At 43.2% G+C, this 20206-nt stretch overlaps 1 protein-coding gene across 6 annotated transcripts in view; it reads left to right on the plus strand.

Annotated features, from left to right (window-relative positions):
- Positions 1 to 1886: 1886 nt before the first annotated feature.
- LOC140536072 (immunoglobulin-like domain-containing receptor 2) overlaps positions 1887 to 20206 on the plus strand; it is a 47399-nt gene continuing 29079 nt past the window's right edge. For all 6 annotated transcript variants that reach the window (XM_072657706.1, XM_072657708.1, XM_072657707.1 and 3 more), the window contains exons 1-3: positions 1887 to 2044; positions 11117 to 11449; positions 17850 to 17969. In XM_072657706.1, the coding sequence (XP_072513807.1) occupies positions 1930 to 2044; positions 11117 to 11449; positions 17850 to 17969 (568 nt within the window). In that variant the 5' untranslated portion in view covers positions 1887 to 1929. The remainder of the gene's footprint in view (positions 2045 to 11116; positions 11450 to 17849; positions 17970 to 20206) is intronic.

The raw sequence follows: 20206 nt of genomic DNA on the forward strand, positions 1-20206 counted from the left end.
TATATATAAATATTTTTATATATAATTGTGTTTTATAAAATATACTGAATATGATTTTGTCCCCTTAAAAAGACCAGGGACTGTTTAAATAACCTTTCAGCGCTAAAACCCCAACAGTAACACCAGTGTCCAGGATTATATTGAAGTCGTGGGAAAGTTGTACTTACTACTGTTATTTCTTCTAAGTGGCACCTTACCCTATCTCTCTGAAATGCTAACCACCTATCTCTCGCTCTCTGTCCCTGACTGACACCAGTGCTGCATTAATGCACTATAGATATCATCTGAAGCCACAAGAACAGCATATCTGTGACAGACTGTCCCTTATAGAAGAAAAAAACACATGTAAAAGAGACACATCGTTTTCCACCATGTCTAACTCTTCACATGTGACTTTTCTGTGTGATCTGAACACTGAGGCACAGGATCATAGGTCATCCCTAATGGACGCACTACGTGTCCTATGTCACATGATGACTCATTTTTTTACAGAAACTTCTAATAAGCTTCATCGATGCAGAAAAATCTAGCTAACGTCCAGCTTTTGCGGGCAGAAGGTCTTTAATGGTCAAGGTTGACCAGTAAAGGGTATGTATTCATTTGAGGTTCATGGTTTAGCTGGTCATCAAGCTAATCAGGTCAACCAGCATCATCATGCTGGTCATGCAGGCCAAGCAGCTTGGTCATACTGGTCGACCAGCCAAACCTTTAAGCTCAAATGAAAACATACCCTGGTGAAGAGCAGCTTGAGCTTTTTTATTGACCAACCAATAAAACTTGGAACACAAAGAACCGCCTGCTATGCCCAAATAGCCCATTTTCCATTAGTGTTGTTGAATTATAGGAGGATTTGATTGCATTGAACCACAAGAGCATCAGTGAACCAGGTGAATGACTAGTTCTGGATCACGAAAGTGCATCAGTCCAGAGATCAATAGCTCACAAGTAGTGCTTCATCATGGGTGATATCCAGTGCCAAAATGAACCCATGTAGTGACAGTGAGCCGTCATATCAGTTAACAGTATTGTATTATATTTTTACTAATAGGGTTACATATCTGATAACCTGTGGAGCTGAAGCAGCACAAACGTTGCTCGTCAAAAATGGCAGTGCCAGCCAATCAAGCAGCCATGGTAGATAGCAAGCTAGCAGTACCCTCCGTCCTACTGAAGTAACCTGAACTACTGGTGTGAAACATTCATTTTCAGGGTATAAAAAAGGGGGATCTTTTAGCTAGTTTCTGTTCAGAGGTGGGTAAAAGCTACTGCACTAAAAGTTACTGACCACATTTGACAGAGTGCCACTGATCCACTGTAGGATTTTAGCAAATTAGTCTTAGCAAATTAAAGAAAAGTCTTTTTAGGGAGTTCATACCTTTCCAAAACAACCCTTATGTGGTTATAAGCTTATTTAATTAATAAATCATTAATTATAAAAATATAAAACATCTACAAACACTCTGATCAACCACCATTTTTCACTTATTCCACTTGGGCTTCAGCAGCTACAACTTATACAACAACAATATGTAAAACAATATAGTAAATTATTAAAAGTAATTAGTGTTTAAAACTTTTTAATGTTTTAAAGGTAAAATATCATATTTTCGTCAAAGATGACGTAAGAGAGAAGGGTCGTAAAATAATCTAGACAACTGTCAACACCCTCACTGATTAACCTCGGTTTAGGCCTGCAGGCGAACTTCGGCCGAATCCCAAACGCCTTTCCGCGACCTACATAGTGCACACTACATAGGGCCCCATGTCTCGTCTTCCAGACTTCAGCAGTGCACTACGTATCCCACAGGGAGCCATTTGGGAACGAGCCGTTGTCTCAGCGCGAGTGAACTCCCATTTTAGAGGCGGTTCAGTCCCGTTACTCACAGCCTCCTCGCCTCTGCCGAGCCAGTGAGAGGAGCGGACTGGAGAATGAGGCGAAAAAGGAAAGGAGAAAATGCCCAAAACTTTTCCGCGGATTCTAAGGCGTCGAGTCCTAAAATGCTGTCCTTCTTGAGGTGGTGGATTACGCTGGTAGTTTTCACAGGTAAGGAAGTTTCCAGATGCCGCAGCAGGTCGTCTCCCCCCGGCGGCAGGTTGCGCTCTGAGCCGTTGTTCTCAGGTGCAGGAGGGGAATGGAGAGGAGAGGAGCTCAGATAGTTTCCTTCTGCTTAATAAAGACTAGGCTACATGTGTAGGGAGCTGTGGTAAAGTTGTAGTCTCGGGAAGGGAGGCTAGCTGAGTGGACAGAGACAGAGAAACCTGCAGCCCTTCTGTTGAACTCCAGTAAAAGTACTAGGGGTGCACCGATACCATCGGTTTTCTGTCCGATACCGATATCGATACCAAACGTATTTTTAATGGTAATAACTGTTTATGACTGGCTTTTACTGGTTGTTTAAATATTTGGTTTTATAACAAAATATGCAACCAAAAAAAAAATAATAATAATAATAATAAAAAAATTATTTCATTTTTTAGAAGTTTTTTACATAAACTTCTAATAAGCTTCATCAACACAGAAAAATCTAACTATCTAGTTAACGTCCAGCTTTTGCTGGCAGAAGGTCTTTAATGGTCAAGGTTGACCAGTAAAGGGTATATATTCATTTGAGGTTCATGGTCAGCCAGTTTGGTTACACCAGTCAACCAGCATCATCATGCTGGTCATGCAGGCCAAGCAGCTTGGTCATACTGGTCCACCAGCTTGTCCATGCTGGATGCTGGTCAACCAGCCCAACCTTTAAGCTCAAATGAAAGCTTTTACTGGTTGTTTAAACATTTGGTTTTATAACAAAGTATGCAACTACAAATTAATAAATAAATAAATAAATCATGGTAATAGTGCTCTCTACTGCCGATACCGATACTGTGTAAAAAAGTGCCTTTACTAAATACTAAAAATACTAAAAAAAAAAAAAAAGTATGCAGGTATTGATTTCAGTGCAACACTAAAAATTAATGTTACTTTAGTACAAAACAATTACTCCCCGGTAACGCCAGGTGTTATATCGAATGACTAGTTCTGGATCACGAAAGTCTCTCCAGCTCATCTCAAGGTGTCTAATGGTGCATCAGTCCAGAGATCAATAGCTCACAAGTAGTGCTTCATCATGGGTGATATCCAGTGCCAAAATTAACCCCTGTAGTGACAGTAAGCCGTCATATCAGTTAGCGATATTGTATTATATTTTTACTAATAGGGTCATATATCGGACAACCTGAAGTTTCGATGCAGCACTAAAAAAGTACCTCCTTTAAGAGGAAGCTTATACTGGTATGACACTGTGGCGTTCGGGTCTGGTCCGGTTATCATTCACTCTGACATAATTAACATTTAAAAGACATGTGAGGATATTAGGGCTGGGCGATATGGTAAAAATATTAGATCACGATATTTAAAGACATTTTTGGATGATACACAGTATTTATCATGATACAGGTAATTACATACTAAATACATCAGATACTCTCCCGTACTGAATACAGTACCATTCAACATCTCCTGCTCTTCATCGAATTGACCCAGTCTAATTACACTGGAGTGAAAGCTGCAGTCGATCAGTGTTTGTTAAGCACTAATAATATCCTCGATACGCTTAGAAAAGAATATCGTTTATCATGAGATGATAAAATATCATAGAATTGCCCAGCTCTGAGTGATAATGACCAGGCATATGCCGTATTCTGGCCTGTGAATGGCTATGTGGCTATGAATGGCAGTGGTGGCTCAGCGGTTAGAGCTCCGGGCTCTTGATTACAGGGTTGTGGGTTCGATACCCGGGCTTGGCAAGCTGCCACTGTTGGGTCCTTGTTACTCAAGTCAGTTTTGGGGGAAACTTTATCAAATTTAACACTATATATATTTTTTTAAATTAAGAGATGATGACTAAACTGTGAAAGTGCAGAGTAGTGTGTATCTAGGGATCCGTCCTGAGCTTTGTATCTGGTAGCATCTCAGCTTAGAGGGATCTTTTAAACAGGGAAGCGCTTTTCTAAGACGCTCGGGAGAAAAGTGTCTGCTAAATACGCACTCACACACACAGCTGGTGTAGTCCCTGTAGAGACGTACTGCCAATAGAATAGGAGCAGATAAACATGGCTGTTGGCACCATGCCTAATGCCAGGCCTGGCCTTAGAGGGGTATAAAGCCCCCCAGCATTGAGCTGTGGAGCAGTAGGACTGTGTTCTCTGGAACGATGGATGGTGCTCCATCCAGCACTTTTGGAATGAGTCTGGGATTTGGGGGGTGAGGTGAGGTGGTCATCATCCAGCCTTTACAAACTAGCTGAGGATATTTTGCGAGGAAACAGTGAAGCACTCTTGGAAGTCGCTCTGGAGAAGAGCACCTGCTAAATGGACCTAAATGGACCTAAAAGTCTTAAGTGATTAAGTGATTAAAGTGATTTCTGTAACTTGGACTAGAGTAAATCCTGAGTAAATATGACGGCTGTAGATATTAGCCATATCTGATACTAGCCATATCTGAATTGACTACTGCAACTCTCTTCTGGCTGGTCTCCCTCTGCGCACCATCAGGCCCCTGCAGCTTATCCAGAATGCAGCGGCACGGGTCGTCTTCAATGTTCCTAAATTCAGCCATGTCACTCCACTGCTGCGTTCTCTCTTCACTGGCTTCATGTAGCTGCTTCCCGCATCAGATTCAAAACCCTGACACTGGCCTACAAAGCCAAGACTGGACCAGCCAGCCCCTCTGTACTTGATGGCAATGGTCAAAAGCCGATCTGCTCCAAGAGCCCTTCCAGCTTCAAGTACGGCTCGGCTCGACCCGCCATCCCTTAAAATCCACAGAAGACAAGCGTCCAGGCTTTTTTCTGTCCTGCACCAAAGTGGTGGAACGAACTTCCCCTGGGTTTCCGAACGGCCGAGTCGCTCGCTGTCTTCAAACGTAGACTGAAGACCCTCCTCTTCAGAGAGTACTTGGGCGAATAGCAGAGTACTATGGTCACCTTATTGTCTTGTGTTTAGTAATGTCTAAAGCTTAGAGGTATCTTTGAATTATTAGCCTATTCAAACTAGCTGAGGTTTTTCTTAGGTAAATAGCAAAGCACTTTTGTAAGTCACTCTGGATAAGAGCGTCTGCTAAATGCCTTAAATGTAAATGTAAATGCCGAGATGTGTGACAGGGTTGTCTCTAGGAGTATCTATTACAGTAACGTATCCAGTAAGTAACTGAAGAGCGTACTGTGGGTTTTTAGGTTAGTGGTAGGTTAGTTCATACTCCTTTAATGACCTTTATTAGTTCAAGTCCTTAATCGACAAGAGCACAGCTTACTGTAGTGTTAGTCATGTGTTATTCACTTCAAGTGTGTTTGACTAAGCTCCACACACCCAGCGCCGGTGTAAAAAGGCAGACTTAGCATTTACACCTGACCTCCTTGACCTTACCTCCCTGGATCTTCTCGTCTCTTGTCCTTTCAGCCTAACTAGCATGACATAATGAAACCATGTCTGGAATGCGGTTGCCCTGTATCTCCGTCTGTGGGAGATTTCTCCACTCCAGACTGTGTTTCTGTTCCTGTAAAAGTCCTGCAACTAATAACATTCCTCATCCCTTCACCTCAAGGCCTCTGAAACAAGGGCTTTGTTTTAATTCCTGCTGGGGTTCCTCTCCTGAAGTCCCCTGCTAGCTCCCCCTGTTGTTCCTCCCCCTAAAACAATGTTTCCAGAGAGTTTTTTTTGGGGAAGGTCTGTCCTGCCACACCCTTGAAAGAAGGACTCCTGCCTAAGGAGAGAAAAGAAGGGGGTGACCTCTTGTTCCAGTCTTCTCCCGTCCGCCCCCAACCTGTTGTTTTACACACTCTCTCTCTCTTCCCGCGCTGTCCGTTAGATCTTCGCTCAGTTAGAAGTCCCAGTTCTTTTCTTTCTTTGTAATTTAGTTACTTTTTATTGTGTGGGTGTAATAGTGTAAACACTGTACTCTGTATGTCCAAATGTTTGTGGACACCCCTTTCTAATGGGGCAGTGGTGGCTCAGCGGTTAGCTTTTACCCTCTCTGCTCCCCGGGCGCTGGAGTTGGCTGCCCACCGCTCTGGGTGTGTGTCTGTACTCACTGCCCCTAACACATGTGTGTGTGTGAGTGTGTGAGAGTTCACTACCAGATGGGTTAAATGCGGAGGACACATTTCGCTGTAAGTACCTTAAGCTTGAAGCTTTCACCTTAATGAATGCATTGAGCTGCTGTAAGTTACACCCATTGCTGACACAGATGTGCAAATGCACACACAGCTTGTGTAGTCCCGGTTGAGACGTACTGCCAATAGCAGATAAACATGAATCTGCCTGAAGGGATATGAAGCCCCCCAGCATGGAGCTGTGGAGCAGTGGAACTGTGTTCTCTGGAACGATGGATGGTGCTCCATCCAATACTTCTGGGATGAGCTGGGGAATTTAGGGTGAGGTGAGGTGGTTGATTTCACCCTTGATTTCAAAAGAAACAATGAATGAGCAGATGTCCCAATACTTTTCTCCATATAGTGTATGCCACTCATAGCCACAGCTTGTATAAGCGCCATAGAAAAGCACTGTCGATAAAATGAGCATGAGCCCAAGGTCACCAAAGGCCAATGTCAGATGTTTGCTAGAGGGGTATAAATGGAAAATTGTGGATTGTGGAGCGGTGGAACTGGGTTCTTGGGAGGGATGAAGCTTCATTAAGCACCTGTAGGCTGGTATTAATCATTCAACACAATTAGTCATCGACCTCCCTGGTCCAGTGGTCTTGTGGTTGAATACAATCAAATCCTCACAGCATGGTTTCAAACTCTAGTATAAAGCCTTCCTAGACGAGTGTAGACTGATCAGATCCCTGTAGTACATTTACATTTATGGCGTTTAGCAGACACCATTCTCCAGAGCAACGTTTGAAGATGGCAAGTGGTTCTGCTGTTCGGACACTCTGGGGGAGTTCGTTCCAATACTTTAGTGCCAGGACTGAGAATAATCTGGATGTGTGTCAGGTTGTGGGTCAAGCTGAGCTGTAGTTGAAGCATGAAAGGCTTGGGATTGGGTTTTGACCATTGCCATCAGGGGAGGAGGAGCTAGACCCCTCTTGGCTTTGTAGGCCAGCGTCAGGGTTTTATATCTAATGCTACAGGAAGAGACATGAGTCAACTTCGGCAGGTTGAAGACCAGTCGGGCTGCTGCATTCTGGATCAGTTACAGTGGCCTGATGGCATGCATAGGAAGACCAGCCAGGAGCAAGTTGCAGTAGGGAAGTCTTGAGATGACCAGATGAGACTAAACAAACACCTGGGTGTCCTCCTATAGAGAGAGAAAAGGTTGAAGTAATCGGCGTGGGCCAGGAAGTATAACGAAAGGTCGCCAACAGCTACTCGCCTGTGTGCTTCTGCAGATGGGGGTTAATACTGTTGAAAGACATCTGATGAGCTTTTGAACTGTTGTCCTTGTGTTTAATTCATTGCGAAATGAAATGCTAAATATACTTCAGTCAGATGAATCCCAGTGAATCACAGAGTTCACAGTGCAGGACACATGCAGTGTAATGAACAAATACACTAAAGAGTATCTATTCATCTGGCTCACATGTACTGGGCTTTCCAGCCCAGATGTTTTTAGGCGTATGTGTGTTGTCCTCCCCCCCCCCCCCCCCCCCCCCTGCCATGTGAAAAGGATTATCAGACCCTCAGAAGCACAGTAGCTCAGAAGGGTGTGTGTAGGGCTGCACAATATGGACAACATAATCTAATTGCAATCATGGTGCCTTATATCGTGATTTAAATACGCCTCACTTGGGCAAAGGTTGGGCAAACATGGGCAAAATATCAGTTAGTGGGAATAGCTAAGTAAATAAAAGATGACATCCTTTTAAAAGGCATAGATTTAAAGTTGAAGACGATTTAACTTAAAATTTCTTTCATATTTTAAGCAAGATTACCCATTTTTACAATTTCAATGGACAGTGAATGGATTTATCGGCTTATCTTATTCATATAAGCAATAATACACAAGTGTTACAACTGCCATCAAGGTTAAAAATACCCCACTATACAGTGCCTGTAAAAAGTATTCACCCCTTGGATGTTTGGGATGTTATCAATATCATTATGACCTTTTTTTACAAGAATCAAAACCTCCGTAAATTATAATAAATAAATAATTAGATAATTATATAGTCTCCCTTTTTAAAGGGACTGACTCCCTTTTTAATGGCCTTCCTCACTAGTCTCTTTCTGGCACGGCCGCTCAGTGTGTGAGGACAGTGGACTGCTCTAGGCAGATTTACACATGTGCCATATTCCTTCCATTTCTTCATGATGGATTTAACTGAACTCCAGCGGATATTCATCCCAGTCCATCCCCAGACTTACACTCTTCAATGAGCTTTTCTCAGAGAGTGTGGGCTGTTCTTTTGTCTTCATGGTGTCTTCAAGGTTGTAGTCAGGAATACTGATTAACCAGTGACTGGACCTTGCAGACAGGTGTCTTATACTACAAGCACTCAGGTAATCTCCATATTATTATAATATATATCACTGTATATAACGGTGAGACTGCTAGCACCAATAACCTCTATTGAATGAGGTCAGTCACATTAAAGGGGGTGAGTATTTATGCAGTTACTTATTTTATGTTATATATTTTTATTTATTTGACATTTCTATGAATGTTTCTGTCGGGATCAGCCTAACAGACAAGTATAACACTGATTTCTATAGAGTTACAAATGCAGCAAAATGAATGAAAATTTTTAAAATTTGCGCTTCAGCCATGGCATAATTTCTACGCCCATGTGTTATATTTAGAGATAGATTTGAAAGTGTCTAGATTGTGAACTGCTTTAGCAATCAGCAGCTCCTAACCTCAGTCAGTAAACCACAGTGTTTGAGACTAATGGGCTGTTTTCGAGTAGAGCCGGTTTGGGAGCGCAGTGATAATAAGCACTTCTCAGCAGTGCTGTAATTTGCTGCTTCACCGTCCTCCGGCTAATGATAATAGACGGGAAGCCGAAGAGAAGAGTGCTGAAGTAGAGGTTCTCCAGCTTTGTCAAGCAGTGAGTAAAGGGGGTGAAGGGGATTGTTAAAGGCCAGAATGATACCCTAACTGCGACTGTGGTTCGTGAGTAACCGGGAGCAAAAATACGTTTTCTCATCTCGCCATTGTGTTTTCTTCTTTCATACTGTCCATCTGAGCTACGTCCGCCAGTCTCTCCGTCTGTCTTTTGTTTTACTGTTACTATTCCTCTTAACTAATTACATGTAGCTTATGACAGGCTTATACTATGCACTGACCAATTTTTTACACTCTGTAGTAGTACTGTAGGAGGCGAGATGACCTCAGATCAATATCACGATTCACTGAACAATTTAATCTCGACAATGGTTAAGGAATGAATAAAGAAGCTGCTCGTCATGTGACTACACACAAGGTAGTGTGTTTTAAAGGGGAAAATACAGGAACACACACAATAAGGACTGAACTAACAGAATTTAAATAAATAAATAAATAAATAAATATATAATAATTTTATATTATTATAATATATTTATATATATTTAAGATAATATATTTATATTATCAGAATTGAAAAACTATTTTAATAAGCAGCATAGACAAGATTATGTTGATAAGCAGGCTGGTCTCAAGAGGAGTTTGAATGTATATATATATATATATATATATATATATATATATTGTATTGTATATATGTGACTAAAATACTGTTTCAGGACTCGTACAATGTGTCAATCAATTGATCTGAACAGAGAATGATACAAAGAACCTGCACCTATATCTAAACTTAACTAACTTAAACTTAGGCGAAACCTTAAGGGATAACCCTTAACCCTAACCCTAACTTTACCCATTGCCTAAACTTAACCTAACCCTAAACATAACCGTAGTAGAATGTGAAGAAAATTGTACCGTTTCTGTAGGAGTTTCAGTCCATTAATCCCTTTTGTTGAATTACTGTGGCACCACTGTTTTCTCAATTCTTCTGCAAGGACATGACAGGCCGGGTTGTGCAAAACAGTAGCAAAACAGTGCCACCAGTGTACGGGAGCTCCTTGTGTACCGTTAAATATGTACGAATATGTGTGTAGGGTCTTAGGGTGCACTTTATTGGTATGTGCAGAAGTTTTGAGATCTTGTTGTGATTACAGCTTCTGAATGTGGATTGTGATTCATTTTCAGTCAATGGTCAACCCTACTCTGTAGTGTTTTTCCAGGTTGGGAACACTGTTGGAAGCGTTCAATGGTGTGGATGATCTGTTAGTGGGAGAGGTGAAACAGTCCAATGTTTAGCTCTTTGTTGGACGTCCAGCATGATCTGATACCCTCCAGTGTTTTCAAACACTCAACATGTTTATGGGTCCTCTAGTATGAGATTAATGCTATAGCCAATGAGAGAGCTAAGAGAAAAGGGAAGACAGAGAGACACAGAAATGCTGCTTATGTAATAGTGTAATAGTGTAGTAGTGTAGTAGTCATGTAGTGTATGCCCAGCTTTAGTTGGTCAGATTCCCAAGGCAGCTTCCTGTTTTGAAACCCATGATTGGACAGCTGAGACATATGCCTTTTAATTCATTGATGTTTTTGTTTTTTGTATTTTAAATATTTTGACCCATTTCCCACAACAATCATTGACAAAAACTAGGCTAAATGCTGAGAAGTAACCATGGTAACAGAAATAAAAGTTCAGCTGACATAACGAAATCTCCTCTGAGCACGTTTTTAGGACTTTTTTAGGACAGGGTTGGTGGCAGGTTGAAAAGTCGGCTTGCCTGACGGGTCTTGAAGGAAGCACGTGGCTTGCCTTCAGCTAGCACTGGTGGCATTGTCTGATATGGGGAGACCTAGCTACTGGGTAGGAATTAGTAATTATGAAAAAACTCTATGACCGCTAGAGTGCTTGTGGAAAGAGGCTACCAGGGTGTGGTTTTGGACGCAGACCTTCAGCCCTGCTCCTGAAGGCCTAACCAATGAGAGGGCCTGCTCGGCTGTATCTACCTATATACCACAGACAGAAAAACCTGGACTGGACGATCGTGGGCAGCATAAATAACCATTTCAATGCTTCGATCTGTACGTCCCCCCTTAAGTTTTTTCAACTCTTTCTCTCTTGTTCTATCTCCAGGTGTATCGTGGTGCGAGGCAGTGCAGGTGACGGTGCGTGACGAGCGCCGGTTCGCCATGCTTTTCCAGTCAGTGGTTCTGCCCTGCCAGTACTCCAGCGTCTCCACCCAGACACCTGTGGTGCAATGGTGGTACAAGTCCTACTGCCGGGATCGCACTCGAGAATCCTTCAGTTTCCCTGAGAACCTGGGGGTGAGGGGCTCGGAGCTGGGCACCTCCTCCCACCTGGACTGCGGCGACAATGGTCGAACGGTTCGCATCGTCGCATCTGGCCAAGGATCCTCCATCACCCTCGCAGAGTATTACAAAGGCCGAGACATCTCGATCATCAATAGTAATATACTCTCATTGTTATTGTTCATTGTTTTTATAGCTCCTAACTCACTGTTATGATTCTCGCGCAAGATCTCACACTAGTGTGTGCTAATGGCTTTTATAGAACCCTTTCATAGAATGTGCTTCAATGAATGGGTCTTGAAGGCTGTTTGTGTTTCAGCCTCTTTTGTAACACACATGTCCACTCAGTTAGTGCTTATTACTCATTAGTGGGGCCAGTTGTGCTGGGAGGAGGGAAAGCACTAAAATGTGCGGAACAGTAGGTCTTCAGGGCCAGGGTTGTGGACCGCTGCTATACAGCACCAAAATGCACTATTGCACTATTCAAAGATTCATTTTTAGGACCCTTTTTGCTTGGAGTGTATGATCTCCAGTGGCTGTAGACAAATCACTGTTAGGTCCTGTTTACACCAGCATTAACACATGTTTTGCATCCAGATAGTATCTGGATCTACTTTGACCTGATTCTGTTTACTCTTGTTACATTTAAAATGCGTTCCCAGTGTGACCAGATGAGATCCGATTTTACTGTCCAGCGTAAAAAGCACGGAATCAGTGTATAATCAGACAGTGTATAATCAGAACTGTCCTGCTCTGTGAGACTGTGAACAGTTTAGAGGTATTTTTTTTAGATGTATTTCCACTTGTCTGACGAAATCCAATCACAGAAAACAATATGGACTAGATCTAGCTCTGACAGCATTGTTTTTTCATGCAGGCATATGAAATCCGAACATGATCTAATCACCATAAATGCATGTTAATGCCAAGAGTAAACCGGCTCTTAGGCTGCTTTTACACCTACATTCTTTATTGTGGAACAATCCAAGTTTTCCTTCAGTTCTGTCTGGGTTTACAGGCGTGCAGAGATCTCAATTCACGTCCAAGTGACCTGTAATTTGTTCAGCTGCCGGTGGGAACGCATGTTTACCATAGGTTCAGATCAAAAAATGATTAACATCTGTCTCTTTACAAAAAGTCGTACCCTTCTTGCAGCCCATGCTGCTGTTTATAACATTGCTTTAATGTCTGACGTTGTCACATACTACAGAGCATATTTTGATAGATTAGGCGACCTGATCAGACCTGATAAGCATCTTTATATTATTTAATGTGTAGATGATCTGTTAAACCAACAGTAACAGCACGGGCAGTTGTGCTCTCCCTGATTCTGGCCGCTGATGGCAAAGCAGCATCCCTCGGGATTCGGACCTGTGAACGCCGGGCCATGGTGCCAGCGCATTAGACCACTGAACCATATATATATATACCATATATATACCATATATATATATACCATATACTGAATATCACTGCACAGTACAGGCTTGCATTTTGAGTCACGCATGTTTGACACCATGTGAAGTAAAAAAAAAACAACAACAACAACAATAACTCTTTAAGCTTTGGTCTAAGTTTAAGTGATTGAATTGAAGTGTATCCCAGCAAGGTCTCAAGATGTATATGAAAATGAACAGTACAAGCTTAATTTTCTAGAAGAAGAGTGCTGACACTCAAATCCCTTCTCAGAAACACCTCTAAGCCACAAGTGCTTCTGGAGTAATCTCAGGCTCACTGTGGTTTTTTCAAGCTCCCTTCAGGGAGGTTCAGAAGGCAGTCAATCATTCTGGATTGGATTCAGTTTGTCAATTGAAAACATATGATTCAACCCGAACAGAATAAAGAAAAGTGGAGTAAACAAGAGATGGTATACAAGGTCATGGTGGTGGTTAAAGTGGTTTGAGGCATACTTATCATTTCTATCATTCTCCACCGGAAAACCATCAATTATTTAGTCATTTAAATTAATGTGTCGAAGGCGTTTGCACTTCATATTTAAAGGGTGTTCATGTTATGAAAAACCCATGACAAAGCACTGTTTTTTATGTATTTATATATTTTTATAATTGTTGATTTGGTATGTAAGATATGTACAATATTTTGCTCCACTCGATGTCCAAATATTTGAGGATACCCACCCAAGTTTTCTAGAAAAACACTACGCTGCTTTACTAAGACGCCACCAACCCTCTGGATCCGTGGAAAATCAGTCAAACAGAGACACAAGGTTGTATTAATTGTGATCATAGTATTTACATGGTCATATCAGACTGTTATGACCACCTACCTAATAGTGGGAATAACCACCATTGGTTCAGATGACACTAAAGAGACACCGTGGCACAGTCTGTCTGTATTAGCTGATGGAAGGTGTTCGTGATAGCTTAGCTTAACTGCTCCACACTGGCGCGTTCATTACCACAGAGTGGTCATTCCCCTCTAGCATCAGTGGCCCATGGGGCACCACTGTTATGCCGTTGGAGGGCACTCATCCCACGAAGTTAGCAGTTTCCGAGATGCTGCTATCCCTCACCCGATTCTCTGTTATCATGCCTTTTGTCAGATTGTGTTCTTTGGCCTTGACAATCGTTTGGCACTCTGCTACAACTGACTGGTGTGCTTGCTTATTTATACATGCAGCAGACCCTGACACATGGCATCTGTGATGTCCCCGGCCAAATGGATTCCAAACCAGGGGTGGTCATGATATTATAAGACTGTGACATTTCAGTGGTGCCCCACGGGCCATTGATGCCAGAGGGGAACGATGACTGTGGCGATCACCCAATACAGTCCATGCCACGACGTCTCGCTAGTGGCATCCGAGCCAAGGGTGGTTATTCCCACTATTAAGTAGGTGGTCATAATATTCTGAAATGACTGTGTATATACTATGACTACGATTAATACAACTGTTCACAGAAACTGTGTCTCTGTCTGATTGATTTTTCATGGGTCCAGAGGGTTGGGACGTCTTAGTAAACCACCGTAGGGTTTTTCAAGGTATTGCTGAATGTGCTTGATTTCAGAAGAAACAGGTGTCCCAATACTTTTGTCCATTCGGCTTATATAATGGAATAAGTTGGAACACCCTATGTCTTAATAGCTGGTATTTCCCTCCTTCGGCTGAAATGAGCCTAATTAGATCCAGTCGCAGTAAAGCACCCCAAAACCGTGACATTTCCACCTCGCTTGCTTCACAGTTGGTTGCGACGTTCTTGTGCTTCTCGGTTTGCGCCAAACATGTCCTTTGTTCCTGTGTTACTATGGAGAGAAAATATCATATATGGAGATAAGGGTACAAGAAGATTGAACTTTAGAGGATAGGGGTCCTTTAACCTGCATACACAGAAACTGAACACTGATTGCACTGCAGTGGCGAGCAGAGCATGATGGAGAGCAAGCACTGTGGAGACTGGCCCTGTTTCAGACGGCATGCTTAGCGCGCTCAGCGTGTTGAACTGTGCTGCTTGATTTATGCTGCCTGATTTAAGTCTCACTCTCGCACACTGTGTGAACCTAGAACAACGAGGCATGTTAGATGGTGGTAAAGAGAATGTCTTGTTTCGACTGAAGTGTCCCTCTCTGTCTCTCTCTTTTCATGTTTTGGTCTTTTGTGTTGAGGACGTTAATGGGCGGTGGTTCCTCTGGTGAACTCACAGCTATGTTCAAACACCGCGAGCCAGTGCCAGGGCTGTCCCGAGGGCAGCACTTTGTCAAAGCACCCTGATCTCTCTGAAGACGGCAAGTCTCTTGTCTTAGGGATTCAGTGGGCACAGACGCCTTCGGATCTCATGAGGGCTCTAGTGGTAAAATGAGAAAAGTCACATGGAGATATTTCATATTTGTGTAGATAGTCCAGCGGAATAAGGCGCTGTCACCATGATCAGAGGATCGCTGGTTTGAATCCTGGTCATGCTGCTTGAGGCCCAGACAGAGCACAATTGGCCATGCTCTCTCCAAGGGGGGTAGATGGCACTTGTTGGGTCTGCAGGCTGGTGAGTTGGCGCCGGGTATACGGGGCTTCCCTCCAGGCGTGTTGGTTGCCCTGCAATGTAGCATCATGTGGCAGTTCGAAAAATAAGCAGCTTGACTACACACCCGTCGCTGGTGCGGTAGTCACTGGTGATGGGGGCATCACTTGTGATGTGGGGGTGTTATTACAAACTTCTATTACCCTTCCTGTTAAGACATCCTAAACAGTACGGCAGTACGTTCATTATTGCTGCAAATAAGCCAAATCTACCATATTTAAAAGCTGCTCAGTGGAGGTCATTGCTCCCATCTGACTGGACGAGCAGGCCGTGTCTGTGGTCGATTTGTGTCCGTTCTTGGATCAGAAAACAAGTGGGTGGCCTGAAACGTCCTCTGTCTGTAATTCAACAAGACAATGAACCATTTTATGAAATCCTTTCAGATTCAGTGTGATCAGCTCTTTGCCAGCGTCTCTTTCACTTCTGCTTCACTGAGTAAACCACTGAGTGGAAGTGCAGCAATAAAGGATCCTGCAGATTAACCTGTATCTAACGTGAGTTCTCATTGTAATGTGTAATCTAGTTATGTTCTAGTGCTTTCATAGCACCTTTCGCCCAGAGTCTGAGTCTAGCCTCCAGTTTGCAGACTTGCTCCTACAGGAAGGGCCTTCTATTGTGTTGTGTTTCCTGTCCCTGAAATAGGTCTGTTTACTCACTGCACGTCTACCCAACTGACCAGGCTGTGGGAGGATCTGAGCCCACCCACTCCTCCTCATGCATCTTCACAGTCATAACTCACACACACATTCCCGTCCGTCCACAAATCTTGCAGCATTTTTTTTGTCTGATGGTCTCTATTAGTGAGGGCAGGGCTGGTGCAAATCATTAGAATACCTCAGAATCCATTCGCTGCGTTTCTCTGCATCATGGTCAGAAGCATGGCCTATTCTAAGCCACTGTAGATGAACTGAGACCCCGTTTACACCTGGTTACTTTATGTGACTAGTATCTGGATTGTATCCTGTGGAGATTTCAGCCACATGCATTTACACTGCTTAGTCAAATGCGTCTCCAGTTAGTCAGACTGAAATCCGATTGCTGTGTGGGACGGAGTATGCAGATTCACTCATTATCCTCCTCCTGTGCTGTGCTTAAATAGTTGCCATATCAGAATTGCAATTTTACATGCAGTCGTACTTGATTTTATATCCCGTGGCTCTCCATGATTATCTTCCTCACATCACACTCTAATACTGCCTAACATTCTCTGCTCTCCATAAAATTCTCTCAGTACTAGCTCTCTCTCTTTACCTTCTCCGAGTAAATGGCCACCCAGCCCGACCTGCTGGAAGGTTGCCCGCTGAGGTCCCCTCTACCTGCGTCAGACCAGCTGCCACCTACCAGTCCGACCAGCAGGCCCACCCACCCACCACCACCCATACCAGACCAGCGGCACACCCTCCTACCACTGCTACCTGTCTAATGACCATGTTCAAACCTAAATGGACTCTTAACTATCTGCCACTATTAATATCACCACTATTAACTTTCATTACTCTCAATACTCTGACCATCACTGCCATGACTATATTAAGTTCTACTACACCATGATTATTATATTATGATTATGATCAGAGCAGTTCAACAGTATAGACTATAAATAGTTCTGACCAGAGGAGGATGGGTCGGGTCCCCCTTGTAAGTCTTGGTTTATCCCAAGGTTTCTTCCTCCAGCTCTGAGGGAGTTTTTCCTTGCCACTGTCGCCGTTGGGGCTCACTGGGGGTCTTGGATCTTTCATGTATTTTACTAATTACTAATTATGTAAAGCTGCTTTGTGACGACAACAGTTGTAAAAAAAAAAGCGCTATACAAATAAATTTGACTTGACTTGACATGCCCAGCGATGTACTGAGTTTCGGTGGTACTGGGAGGGGTTTTGGTTATTGAATTGAGTCTGGGAGAAACTGCTTACACTGCTATAACGTGGCTCAAATGTGTCTCAGATCATGTAGTTAAGAAATGGCAGTTAACAGGAATGGCGGAGGTTAATGCGCTGCCACTATGTAAGGTGCTTTGGCCCGGGGGGCACGAGTTCGAATCCCAAGCCATGCTGCTTTGCCATCAGCAGCCGAGTTAGAGAAAGCACAATTGGCTATGCTGTCTTCGAGTGGGTAGATGGCTTTCTGAAAGTGAAGTTGGCCGGCACAGGCGTCTGTTAGCTGGTGTGGTGGAGCTAAAGACCTGTCACTTTCCCTTCAAGCTTGTAGGCTGCCCAGCAATTCGAAAAGAGGCGGTGGCTTAATTGGCAGTACCAAATTAGGAGGAAAAAAAGGGGAGAAATTCAACAAACAATTTAAAAAACAAACATTAGGAGCGGTGGAGGTCAAGCTGAAGTCCAAGAACACCCTCTGAGAGAACTGCTTGTAGGATTACCGTTCTACAGTGCAGAATGTAGTTCTGAAAAATCTGTTTTTCTTCGTTGGCTTAGATGATTAACCTCGCATTGAACCTTACTTGACAACTGCCTCACTAGTTTACAAGTTGATATCAAAGCTAAAAAGAGTGTATGTCTGTGTTTTCAGAGGCTGACCTGCGCATTGGAGAGCTGCAGTGGGGGGACAGTGGAGTGTACTACTGCAAGGTGGTGATTGTCGACGACCTGGAGGGCCAAAACGAAGCCCAAGTGGAGCTCCTAGTTCTGGGTAAGCAACAGATTGCAGCTACAGTCAGCGACCGCGTACAGGAAATGGACCCATTCAGGGCTGAAAATCAGGGAGCTAACACAGGAAGCGAACGCATGCCAAGTATCTGCTTAGGATGCAAGCTCAGGCTTTGGTCATAATTTCCTCTTCACCAGGGACAAAGGAGAGAGCAAGTTTGTAAAAACAAGTAGCATGTTCTATAGGTACCATATCACTGCTTCATTATATGGCCAGAGGTTTGTGGACACCTGCTAATTGATGTTTGTTTCAAAATCAAGAATATTAAAAAAACAGAGTCCCTCCCCCCTTACTTTCGGGGAGTTCATTCTGGATCTTAAAGGCCTCTCCAGCTCATCCCAGAGGTACTAGATGGAGCTCCATCAAACACAGTTCCACTGCTCCAGAGCTAAACACCCCAGTATTTATAGGCCTCTTTATACCCCTCTAGCCCAGACTTGGCATTGGGCATGGCGACTTTTGGTTCCTGTACTTAGGCCCTGTTCAATTAGTCAGCGCTCTTAGTCTAACTTATCCAAAAGGTATTATCCACTGCCCCAGAGCTAAATACCCCCAGTATTTAGACACCTCTTTATACCACTCTAGCCCGAACATGGCATTGGGCATGGCGACCTTAGTAAGGTTTGTGTACTTAGGCCCTGTTCTATTAGTCAATGCTTTTTAATGGAGATTATTAAAGCAGTATGTGTGCCACTAAATGCCTGCATCAGCAGTGGGTGAACCTTAAAGTAGCAGAAATCACTAATAAGAAGGGGTGTCCACAAACCTTTGGACAGATTTTGTATTGCTGCTCAGTAAGATTCCCTTTATTTTTTGAGATTCCAGACCAGAAACAAATCAATGCATTGAATTTCCTTATTACTAATATATTTAGTTGCCATATTTTGCTGTTTTTGATTACTTGACATAATGTGAATCTGGCAGCTGTTTACATTGCGTCTCAATTTCATGATAAATAGACCAATAGAAATACTCCAAAATGACTTGAACAAAAATATAGTATTTTTCTTCTTGTGAAAAGTTGCCAATTTGGGGTTATAAAGTTTTTGTGGAACAGCAGCAAGGTTTAGCGTGGCTTTTAGCACTTACTGACAAATACTAACAAACATATTTGTGCGCTTTTCCATGTGCGTGAACACGACACGAGAAGACATTGCATTGGCTTCCTACCCGTATGGGGTTTTCTCACGTTATCCGACTACAAAGAGGGCCATTATCATGTTCTATTTCCCGTCACACAGTTTCAGACGGCCTAGTGCACAACTGCAGTAGGCAGGAGGAGGGTCAGGAGGCACCTCTGTCTTTTTACAGCCCCAGTGAATTATGGACCCAGCCTTACAAAGGTCTCGCTGGGAGACCACTGTGCTACGCATCTGAAGACACAACAGAGTGGTATATATCAGAGCTGCACAGCCACTGCTGGGCCGCATACCTTTCAGTCAGTCAGTGACTTTGAGGCTGTCAGACTTTAAAAGACCCATGTCATGCTAAACGTATGTGCACAAGTGGCACATGTTCATGGTGGCGGTGTCTGAATACATTTCCTTTACTGTTTCCCTTCTCTAATACTAATACTAATAATTGTGAGTTCGCTGACAGTAGGCGGCTTAATTTTAAAATCAGACGGATGAAAAATAAACCTGAATGCAAAAAGCAGCCCAAAAAATAAATTTTTACGCTGGGACGAGGTGGACAGCTAGAATATCGCTAAAGCCAAAATGTGATAAAAAGAAAAGAGTGATGGAAAAGAGTTTTCTGAATAAGCGATCAACATATCAAGCCGTAAGACATGGTTCTCTTAGCAGTTGGCACGGGTGGCCAGTGACCGGAGAAACCACTGGCCCTATGGATGGTCCGGTCATGACGCACAGCTTTTCAAATGTTGCTTTCGACTTTCTGAAATGCTGAATCCAAAGCTCGGTAAAAAAGGGCTCTGCACTGTGCTCTCCCAGAACTGTCTACTGTGGTTGCGTTCCCAGATGTACGGTGGATGCCGTCGGGGTGGCACGGAGATTACAGTCCTGATTAGGGGGGGCCACTGCTCGTCCTGCCAACACACTCATAAAAAGTGAATGTGAATGGCTGTAAAGATGATTCTAGTCTAGGGTTTCTTCACATACTGTAGTGGATGGCAACACGTCTTACTCCGAAATGCACATAACATTTGCAGAACATTCAAAGTGCCAGTCTACTGTCGCTAGCAACACATTAATGCAAAG

The sequence above is a fragment of the Salminus brasiliensis genome, chromosome 15 (genome assembly GCF_030463535.1).
Source record: "Salminus brasiliensis chromosome 15, fSalBra1.hap2, whole genome shotgun sequence".
Taxonomy (NCBI): Eukaryota; Metazoa; Chordata; class Actinopteri; order Characiformes; family Bryconidae; genus Salminus; species Salminus brasiliensis.